The following is an 11,579-nucleotide window of genomic DNA, read 5'->3' as shown; positions in this document are numbered from 1 at the left end:
TCTAATGCATCAAATAACAATTATTATAACTATCCTCCAACAAGTGCTCCTATGGAGAACTTGAACTGACTATATGAAGGCCAGTGCAAGAAAAACACTTTAAACATCATGTCATGGAGTGTAGCTGAGTGGTATCGATTTAGAGGCCTTAATCATTCTTGATTCTCTTAAAGGTAAGGATATAGACGCGGTGGCTCAGTGGGTTAGGACGCTGAGTTTGTTGATCAGAAGATAGGCAGTTTAGCAGGTCGAATCCCGAGTGCCGCGTAGCAGAGTGAGCGCCTGTTACTTGTCCCAGCTTCTGCCAACCTAGCAGTTCGAAAGCATGTAAAAATGCAAGTAGAAAAATAGGGACTACTACAGTGGGAAGGTAACAGCGTTCCGTGAGCCTTTGGCATCTAGTCATGCAGGCCACATGACCACAGAGACATCCTCGGACAAGCGCTGGCTCTTCGGCTTTGAAACGGAGATGAGCACTGGCCCCTAGAGTCGGAAACAACTAGCACGCATGTGTGGGGGAACCTTTATCTTTAAGAGACTTGGACTGTTGATGATCTCCTGCTTAATGGCTATTATTCATATAAGCTGGAAGCAAGGCCAGGCAGAGGCCCAGGGAGACTGAAAGGATGGCTGGGTATATTTATTTCTACCAGCTTGAGAGCATAGTCCACACTTATTACTCCTTTAAACCATTCAGCTATGGCCCTTCTCCACAAGTTGCATTCAATCCTGCTTTTGATAATTAATATTTATTTCCCTCCTTCACTAAGAAAAGCTGAAACCACTGCTGTATGGCTGGAGTTGGAACACTACATTAATAAACAACTCATGGAACACTCAAATGCCAGGGTCCTACTAGGGGGACACTTTAATGCCAGATTGAGGTCAGATGATTATACATTATAAACATCATCAATACCCACCATCGGAGGTCCCTATAAAAACCAACACCCCCCTCATACGACTCTTTAAAGACATTAGAGCTAACTCTGCTGGCCTGTCTTGCCAAGTTGGCAAATAAATTTAACTTCTTCATATCTAATGGCTCATGGCCTGGTGACTATCCTGGTGAGTTTACACTTATGGCAGGGTTCAAAACTAGCACCACTGACTACACCTTAACTTCTATGGACTTAGTACATTATTTAGAAAATTTTGAAGTCCTGCCTTACCTCTGTGTATATACATGAAATCCTTCCAGGCAGATACCCTCCAAGGACCATTTTATCCCTGCAATCTCTACAGCAGGCCTAACAAGATGTTGGGTCCAATAGACCCAACAACTTGATGAAAAAGTAAGGAGAGCCCTAACAGAGGATAATTTTCAAAAAATCCGCACAGCCTTTATATCAGCCAACCCGACTCAAGACTTATTAGAACTATATAAAAGTTTAGTTTATGAGCTACAACCATTATTAGCACATGAGCGAAATTGCTCAGTTAAGAGAACCTGTACCGCCTCCAAACCATGGTTTGATAAGGATTGCGTAGAAGCCAAGAAAGCCCTTAACTTGGCATACAAGGAGTACAAATGCAAGACTGGATATGGCAATAAAGCAATTCTTAAACAGTTACTTACATTCACAAAACAATTCAAGCAATTGATTGCATTCAAGAAGAGACAAGACACAAGGTCTTCCTGGCAACAGCTCATCATAGCAGCAAAGCAAAAGAACTCCTCCCCATTTTGGTGTCTAATAGCTTGCCACTCTGAAAGAATCTATACCCCATTAGACTGTCATATTTATTTTTTTATTTTATTTTAATTCCATTTATATCCCGCCCTTCTCCGAAGACTCAGGGCGGCTTACAAGCTTAGCAGTAGCCTTCATTCTATGTATATGCCTGCTTATTAGGGCTTTCACCCCCCCCCCAAGCGGCATTATTACAAAGTCAGCTTATTGCCCCCAACAATCTGAGAGTATAGTCCACACTTATTATATCTCCTATAACCTGGGAACTTCATTTTTGGAGAATGTATGAAGACCCCTCCAGTAAGAGTACAAGGTCTATATCCGTGGTGGCGAACCTATGGCATGCATGCCACAGGTGGCCCGCAGTGCCCTCTCTGTGGGCATGTGTGCCGTCGCCCCAGTCCTAGGCCTTCAACTGGGTTTTATAAAACCTTTTCACTTTAGGCCTCCACCGTGTGCAAAAAAAAAAAAGGTTCAATCAGTCAATCACGCGGGGGAAAAAAGATTTTGCAAAGTTGGAATTGATTGATTGAACTTTTTAGTTCCACCCAGTCTGCTGTTACCACTGCAGCCACGTCCACTCAATGGGCCACACCCACCCAGCCAACAATACATAAGTGGGTTTTAGGTTGTTCACCATCACTGGTCTATATTGAAGGATTTACCTGTGTGGCATCCAGTTTCAGAGTCTGAAATTAAATCCCTCATTGGCCAACTCAGGATCGGGAAGGTTCCAGGAGCTGACTTCATTTCAGTTGAATTACTAAAGAATAATATGGAGTGGTGGACACCTGTCCTGGCAGCGTTATTCACTTATATTGACTCCACCGGCCATGTCCCGGAGGATTGGGACTTGGCAATTGTGCTCCCAATTTATAAAAAGGGAAAGAGAGATGACCCTGCCAATTACAGACCAATAAGTCTGCTAAATATAATCAGCAAACTCTATGCCAAACACCTTCAAGATAAATTAAAGGTGTAGCTGGATCTTGAGAACCTGATTGCTGAAGAACAAACCGGGTTTATAGAGAGGAGGCATCATAGATCAGTGCTTAGTTCTTCATCATTTGATTGAAAAATATGCATCAGATAGACCTGTATCATTATATGCTGCCTTTATAGACCTTAAGGCAGCTTTTGACATGGTTATAAGGACTAAGCTATGGGAGAAGCTGGAAGCTGCCTCAATTGATCACAGACTCCTCCATCTGTTACACACCTTACATACCAAAACATCCCTCAAGGTGAGGTGTAATATGCAAGGGTCTCTCTCGAGGTCAGTTGAAACTCAAAACGGGGTGAAAACAGAGGTACATTTTGGCCCCCTTGTTCTTCAATTTTTACATAAATGATATGGTAAAATGGTTAAATAATCCAAATTACACCCCCCCCCCAGCCTTGCTCTGCTGCTCTATGCAGATGACGCTGTGATCCTCTCCAGGACTCCAGTTGGCCTTAAAAGAGCCTTGCGAGCCCTTTTCCAGTATTGCAAATATAATAAACTGGACATAGATTATGAGAAAACAAAGGTTATGGCTTTTGCAAAAAGGCCAAAATAGTACTCATGGTATTTAAATAGCCACAAAATAGAGCAGGTAACCACCTTTAAGTACCTAGGGGTGGTCATCCATGCCACTGGCTCACAAGAAGCCCATGGAGAATACGCGGCTGCCTCTGGCCAATGATCAGTGAATGCCATTCTTAAATTTTTCTGCACAAAGGGAGGACACAATGTTCCAGCTGCAATTAAGCTCTTTCTGGCCAAGTTGCTAGCACAGCTTCTCTACGGGACCTTGCTCGGACCCTCAGCTTCGTGTTTTACACAACTGCAAAGAGTTCAATCCAAATTTATCAGAACAATTCTCCAGATGCCGCGCTGTGTCCCAAATGCACTTCTGCGCCTGGAGACAGGATTGATAAAAGTCGAAGCAAGAATCTGTATAGCTTCGTTAAACATCTGGCTAAGGCTTAATTGCTTTTCGCAAGGCCTTGCTTCATTAATTCTTCAAGATAAATTCTTTTCATGGATCAAGGCAGTCAAGTCCAACCTTGCCAAACTAGGCTTCTCGCCAGCCTCAATTCTCAAATTGTACTACGGCCAAGCAAAATAAACCTTGTGTCAAAGGGTAGAGGAGATCAAGAGGCAAGCGACCTTAGGTATGGCTCCGCTGTTTCTGGCTCAAGCCTCTATTAGATATGTAGTTATACCTGCCAGGTATCTTAGTCAGTTGGAGTCAGTAAACCACCAGAAAGCATTCTCGCTTGCATGATGCCATGTGTTTCCATCGGCCGTCCTGTACGGCAAGTATAAAAAGACACCATTGGCTGAAAGACTCTGCTCCTGTGGTCCAGGAGAGGTGTAGACCATTGGACACATGCTCCTTCAATGTTCCTTCTAAAGAGCTATTCAGAAAAACCATATCCTCCCCATAATTGATAGGTATCCTGGTCATTCGGAAAGTATTTATCTCCAGTGGCTGCTTAAAGACGAGCAGGCAGTGATCATGGTGTAGGTGGCTAGATTCTGTGCAGCAGCATTGGGGATTCGCCAGAAACCTAAATAAACATTTTAGATCCTTTAAATTATCTTTAAAATATAGATAATGAAGATTCCAAAAAGTAGTTTAGGAGCTCTTAATAAAAACCTGGGAAACAGAACAAGGAGCAACAGAATCATAATTCCTGGGTTTCAGACCAAGCTATGGGTAGGAAGATCAAGGAGTATGGCAGGAATCAAATCCAGGTGTTATAAGGTTTCCGTCTTCTAACCTTGATCTAGATACCACTGTATTCTTCCCTGAGTTAGGAATGAGATCCAGAAACTAAGACAGTCATTCCTATGGATACATAAATAACTGGATATTCCAAGTGATCAAAAGCCAAAAACGTGTGAAAACACAGAACAAAAGAACGGATTGGGTGAGTAGTGGAGGGTTTCAAATTCTTCGGCTAATTTCAGCTTTCAAAGGGAAAGCAGCAGAGAAACCACAATGAAGAAACTTGGAAGTCCATCTAGAGTTACATTTTGGATCTACCTGCTGCATATGGAAATTCAAGGTCAGTGTCTATGACACAAATCTCCACTTGGATCAAGATCTGCAGGAGGTCTGACCTAGCCTTCCCAACCCAGATGGCCATGTGCTGAGAAGTTTCCTGAGGATGGTGCTCAGTCTTCAACAAGGCAGAATGTGGGAGCCAGCACCTCTCCACTACCATCTTCAACAAATATTCTTCTATTTGACTGAAACTCTGGCTTCAAATCTTGAACAGTGCCAGGAAAAATGGGGCAGGAATCTCAATATTGTCTTCCAGTGCAAAATAACTGCACAATCCTTCATTAAGGCTGAAACTCTGATGGCTGCAAAGTTCAGTACTTTCTTTCATAAATTAGACTCCTTGCAATTCAAGCAAACCAGGTTAGGCTTCCATCTTCCTCAGACTCAATCTGTTGAAGGAACTTCTGGAAGAGAAATAGAAGAAGGTTTTCAAACAAATATTGGAAAGGGATTTACACCATGTAGGGAAAGAGTGAAATGGCAAAGGCGGAAATGTATATTTCTATTGAATAAATAAAAGAACTGCATTAGATTTGGGTCTGATTCTGAAGCAGGATCTCTCTAAAGCAACTGGCACAATCAGAATCATTATAAGATTTAAAATAGCCTTAACAGGCACAAATGTCACTTAACAGACACTATTAAACTGATTCAAAATTACTAAGGGTAAGAACTGTGTCCCTTGAAAACAAGTGGTAAACAACTTAACAGTGTCCCAGTGTCACTTATGACATTCTAAATATCTGAGTATAATCCAACAGCATAGCATCTTGTGCTGGAGAGCAGCACAAGGATATATTTCCTTGTTTGGAGGAGCAGAATTCCTAGAAAAATTAAGTGGGATTCATTTATATCCCAAGGAGGAAAAGATTGAAACAAAACCAACAAATTAGGAAGGGCCCCTAAGTGTAATAGTGGTGGAATTGTACCAATAAACTTGTCTGTGCAAAGCACTTTGGTTCTGAGCCTCCATTTTGAAGTGTTTACTCATACCAGAGGCAAGCTGGGCATGCAAGCTCACCTGTGTGCAGAATGAGAAGCAACTGATGTATAGAGTTGAGGGATTTTGCGGTTGAGTAGTGGGTGCAGGGCTTCCTTTAGGCGTTGGTAATTCCTCTCTAGCTCTCGGAGGAACTCACGTTGGTCTGGTCCAATCAGTGTCTTGCTTTTACGAAGGGCATCTTCACATCTAAGAAAATAGGTGGATACTGGCTTAGAGAAGCCTCAAAGAGTTTTCTGCCTCTTCCTTTCGGCTGTTTACAGATGTCTAACTATTCCAACCTTGGATATAATTGCTCCCAGCTTCTAGTCTGAAACACCCTCAAAGGACAAGAGATTTTTGAAGTGTCTTATTAGATTTGGAAGGTTCCTGGGACAAACGTTTCTCTTCAGATCACCCTTACTGAATTGCAGCAGGTGTTGGCAATGAATTCATGCGCTGCAAAATTTACTCTTTTGAAGACATCCTTTCAAAAGATTGGCTTTACTTTTAGTTGTCTGGAACTTTTTAGAGGAAAAGCTGAATATCAAATTAATAAACAGACTAAAGTTAGCCAACCAAAGGGGGATTGTATAGGCCCAGCTGATATTAAAGAAAACTATTTTCTTTGATCTATTAAGAACTGCAACATTTTTTTGCAAGGCTCAATACAGAAGACAAAATATATAACTGGGCAAAGAGCAAAGTTGTGTTTGTAGGATGGACAGCAATGAATTACTTAGCATTACCCCACCTTTCTAGCGGTGCTGTATATAAAATCAGTTATCTACCATTCCTTGTTAAGACAAGTCTCATGGTTCCGATAGATGAAACCCTTCAAAAGAACTTCGAGGCATTATTTTCTTTAAAGAATCTTTTATTCAGGATACAAACTATCGGCACTACATAGTTGAACCCAAAAACTAAATTCCCCTCCCTTGGATACAAAGTAACAAAGTACAATTCCCACCCCAATAAACAGTCATAAAGCACACTCCCCAATTAGCTTAAAGTGTGGGCTTTCTCCCCAGCTCTCCAGCCCGCCAAAACATTATCAGCTCTGGACCCAGTCTGGCCCTGGGTTCCCATGGCAGAGTTATTATTATGGCTAACTGAGCTCGTATCCCAATCCCTCCTCCCTGCACCAACTAATTCTAAAAGTAGCAAAAAGGAAAAAGAGAAAATGGCTGCATTTTCATCTGTTGCCAAAGCAAGAACATCTGATGTTAGCAGTGTTGACAAGATTGTCAAGAGAAATTGTACAGCCAGTATGTGAACTAAGTTGCTTTAATTAACATAATGAAATGTTAGATGTTTCTAAGAGCATGCCATAACCATATTTCCATAAATAACCTTTACCCGGTTTAACATGATCACAGGTCAGGACTTCCGGTTTTGCGGCAAGACGGGCACAGGAAGGCCCTCCATGCCCAATTTTGCCCTGCTGAGGGCCCTGAAAAGGGCCTAAAGTCACCCTGAAGAGGCAATGAAGGAGGGGTGCCTTGTCGATCATGGAGAGATGGCGGTCTTTCTGTTTGATTCAAAGAAAGCCCTCCAAACCAGCAGGGGAAAGACCGGCTACATTTCTGTAGCTGGCCATTAGCTGCTGATAACCGAAGAACAAAAGCCCCAATTAGCACATCATAAACAGCATGTTTGGAACTGGGTGAGAATATTGATCCTTTCTTTACTATTTTACAACTGAATTTCCTGGGAAAGGATCCCAAGAAGCTAAAAACCTCCGAATGTGAATGGAAGTGGCTTTTTAATTTCTATAGGGAACAGAAATACACAATATTGAAGTGGAAGTAATATAAAACTACAATTTTGAAATTTGAGAACTGAGATAACTGTTAAGATTTTCTCTTTGGAAAAAAAACCCATTGAGGTGAAATACAAGAAATCAATCCTTAAAACAAAGGGTGGAAAATGGATTTTGAATGATATCTAGTGGTGGATCTGCCTGCTTGGTGATTCCTAGCCTAAGGAAGAACAGCTGGCAATAAAGGAAAATATTGTGGCATACTTATCACCCTGACCTTGTTGGATTACAAACACCCACTGAGTTTAGGCTTTTAATCTCAAGAGCTAGTGGAAGAGAAAGAAAAACTTGACCTTTGATTACTTTTGGCTGGGAGAGGCTTTTGAGCTATTTTCAGAGAGGTTGAACACTTTGAACATTGTGGATTATAATACTGCCTGACAATTTTTGGAAACCTGAGACAAAGGATCATTATAAAATATTGCTTTTGGGACTGGATCTGTACTCTAAAATCTTCTGGATTATAAAGGCTGCATATAAAGACCAGAAAGCTAGAGGAAGCTTTGTTCTACTCTTACTGAGACTGGTGATATTAGAGGATCTTCAGGAATGATGCCTCAAGAAAAAAGAAATACTTTTCAGAAGGAAATATACTCTATGCTACAACTAATTCACCAAACAATAATTGCATACAAAGAGGACATAAAAAGAAACCACAATGTGACTAAAACTAATTTAGATAATATAAATGAGCAAATCTCCAAATTAAATCTACAACTAGAACGTTCCCAGACAATGACTACAAAGTATGAACAAATAAACCAGAGATCGGAAGATGAAGCAGAGAAAATGGATCTAGAGACGGAAGAGATGAAAGAAAGGAAATATAAACTATTATACACAAATAAAATACTGCAAGATTTACCCATAACAATGAAATTGCAAAAGACCCTTTAACTTTTAAGCTTGCAAGATGCACCAGATGACACGGAAGATTTTGGGGAATGGAACATAGAGCTGTCAGGGGAAATGTTACAATTTGGGAGACAAAAGATGAGGGGAGAAATTGAGAGAGAAGGAAGGTGGGAGTTGCTTAAGGAACATAAATGGGTGGAATTGCCCCTCAAAAATACCCTACCTAAATTGTCTTCCTCATGCCAAGTAACTTTCATCAAAATAGAAAGAAAATTCCTGGGCGATTTAATTGCCTTGGTTTGGAAAGCTACTTGGCAAAGAAAGAAAGCGAGAGTTAGATTTAAAAAATAGAAGATTTGACCTATTAGAGGGGGCATCATATGTTTAAGTACTTGTTTGAATATGGTTAAAAGAATGGATGACCCTTAGATTATAATTAGACTTTTTATAATGAAAGATATGGTTTAAAATTAAAATAGCATTTTTTTCTCTTCTTTTAGGGGAAATATGAAAATAAGAGGAGGATTGGAATGAATAAAACTTTTAGCTATATAAATGTAATTAATATCATGAAAATCATAACTGACAAAGATACTTTAAATATTGATGGGAAATTAAAATTTAATAGCATTTTTTTCTCTTCTTTTAGGGGAAATATGAAAATAGGAGGAGGATTGGTATGAATAAAACTTTTAGCTATATAAATGTAATTAATATCATGAAAATCATAACTGACAAAGATACTTTAAATATTGATGGGAAATTAAACCTTAATGAACACAAAAAACAGGATATTGATTTATGAATTGATATTATTATTTTGTATAATATTAGTAAAATATGATGAAGATGTTTATACCTAACTCTGTATACATCAGTAGTACCAAGAATTCTAACTGTGTAATGAGGGGAAAATGGAAAAAATATAGGGAAGAAAGGAGGATCAGGGAAAAAATACTGGATTGTGCAGTACTGAAGAAGTTAATGTTAAATATGTGAACCCAGACAACATGTTGTTTACTAAGCTCTAAAGATTGTAATTCTTACAAACTAATAAAACTTAAAAAAAAATAAAAATAAAATGATCACGGGTCAGGGTAGGAGTGGAGAAGAATGCTCAGCTGTATCAAATACTCAAAAAGAGATACTGACACAAATGAATTGAGGCAGCTTTGTTACTTGACAAGTGATTATGTAAGAGCCGCTTCATCTATCTTCTTTTACTGTTCCAGAAGAGCCAGATAAAAATCCACCTTCACCTGTCAAGCTCTCTGAGCCAGTCCTATTTTTTTAGCCAGCCTGTCTCTGTGCAGTTGCTGTTGTGGGTATAAAATTAGGGAAGTTTCCCTGCCCCCTGCCTCTACCCCCACCCACCCCCAGCTCTCAAGAGAAAATACTGCATTTATCCTAACTACCTCCTATAACCTGAAGAGGGTAAAAGTCACTTTTGAGCTGAACTTGAATGCTGGTGACTTTATGAACATGTCTACATACTTTCTGAAGGATTGCCACCCAAGCACTAACCAGAACATTTTTGCTTAGCTTCTGAGATTAGATATGGTTGGTTAGATGCTGCCACCTGCTGAAGGTATACACAGGAATCTCTTCTTATTTTATCAACAGACAGAGAGAGGCCAGTCATTGGTGAGCCCCATATTTGAAAAGGACCTTTTACTTGGCTCTTTTCAGTCCATTAAAGGAACCCACCTTTCCCCAACCACAGTCAGACCCTTGGGGCACTGCACTCTGCTGATTTTTTGAGATCCTCACAACAGTTTTATTAACTTGGATATATATTACTTTGATATATTTTCTGTGTGGAAACAGGATACAAGTCAACACAGTAAAAGCAGAGTATTCTTTTAGCTCTTCTAGGGAGGCATCCTCCATTCCTTCTAGGCAGAGGCATCCTCCATTCCTATGCTTGAATCCTCATAACCACCTCCCCCCAGAGCTGCTATTCTGGAAAGCAGCATTGTTTTGGAAAGCTAATTCTGTAAAACAGAATTCCAGTTGATTTTCCTTTAGCATAGCTGGAAGTTATTTTAACTGTGATGTAAATCAGGGAAATCTGTATCCAAGAAGCAAACTTTCAGAGTCACTTGAAAAGCCCATACGTCACAAACTTGACAGTTATTGTCTAAGAAATCTTTTTCTGTCCTGCACAAATTCTGTATATGTCTTTTCACTGACCTTCCCAATATTACTTGCAAAGGAAATCCCCTTCATTCCCTAAGACCATTTCTGGTATATCATCTTGCAGTTGCTTTTTATGCTGCTCCAAAAGACATTTCTTGACTCTATTATCTAAATGGTTCTCTGCAAAGGGAGGAAAAGCACATGAGGATCTCAGCCTCATGTAAAGCCCAACAATGATGTACTGGGATGACACACAGTTGCATCTGCATTAATGGGAGAAGTATGTATGTTTTGGAGGTCATTTCTGATGTAACACATCATACTTGGATAGCTATCTATATTGAAAGTTTTGCCTAGGCCAGGGTCATCAACCTTAAACACTCAAAGAGCCACTTGGACCTGTTTCCCAGAGGAGAAAAAAAACCACACTGGGAGCTGCAAAATGCGCGCACGCATGTGAGGAGGGGAACTTTATTGAAGAGTTTAATTAAAAAGAAATAGAGGCTGCTCTCTCTCTCTCTCCCCTTCTCTTTCTCTCCCTCCCTCCCTCCCTCCCTCCCTCCCTCCCTCCCCCTCTCTCTCCCTCTCTCAGATCTTCTGCTCACCTGGCAAGCTAGCTTCACACTGTTCTCGGACAAGCTGACACACATTCTTATTGGGCTGGCTCTCCTGCCCTGCTTTTTGCTGCTTCCTGTGGAGACGCAGCAAAGGCAGGAGCCCCACTCAATAAGCTTGTCAGCTTCGCGGAAAACAGCATGAGTTACACAGAGAGAGAGGGGGGGGAACGCAAGTGCCTCTCTCTGTCTCTGTCTCTCTCTGCAAACTGGGAGCCGCAGGAGAAGGCTGAAAGAGCCACATGCGGCTCCAGAGCCACGGATTGCTGACCCGTGGCCTAGAGGTCTGCTTGGGTGGAGCTCACTTTATTTTCCCAAGCCTTTACATTATGAGCATTTGAATCTACTGCAATTATAAATTAAATATATTTTAGTGAAGTTATGTAATGTTCCTTTATCCTCTGTTCTTGCACATTATTA

The 11,579-nt window shown here is 40.6% G+C and overlaps 1 protein-coding gene across 1 annotated transcript in view; it reads right to left on the bottom strand.

Annotated features, from left to right (window-relative positions):
* Window positions 1–520: 520 nt before the first annotated feature.
* Window positions 521–11,579, bottom strand: part of LOC310635580 (dedicator of cytokinesis protein 7-like) — a gene marked incomplete at its 5' end in the record, with an annotated part of 198,900 nt that continues 187,841 nt past the window's right edge. Inside the window, 2 exons of the mRNA XM_083354666.1 lie at window positions 521–5,154; window positions 5,772–5,939. Coding sequence (XP_083210792.1) covers window positions 5,112–5,154; window positions 5,772–5,939 — 211 coding nt within the window. The 3' untranslated portion in view covers window positions 521–5,111. The remainder of the gene's footprint in view (window positions 5,155–5,771; window positions 5,940–11,579) is intronic.

Source organism: Vipera ursinii, assembly GCF_947247035.1.
Source record: "Vipera ursinii genome assembly, chromosome: 2".
Lineage (NCBI taxonomy): Eukaryota > Metazoa > Chordata > Lepidosauria > Squamata > Viperidae > Vipera > Vipera ursinii.
Note: the sequence above shows the minus strand (reverse complement) of the source record. Positions and strands in the feature narration are given on the sequence as shown.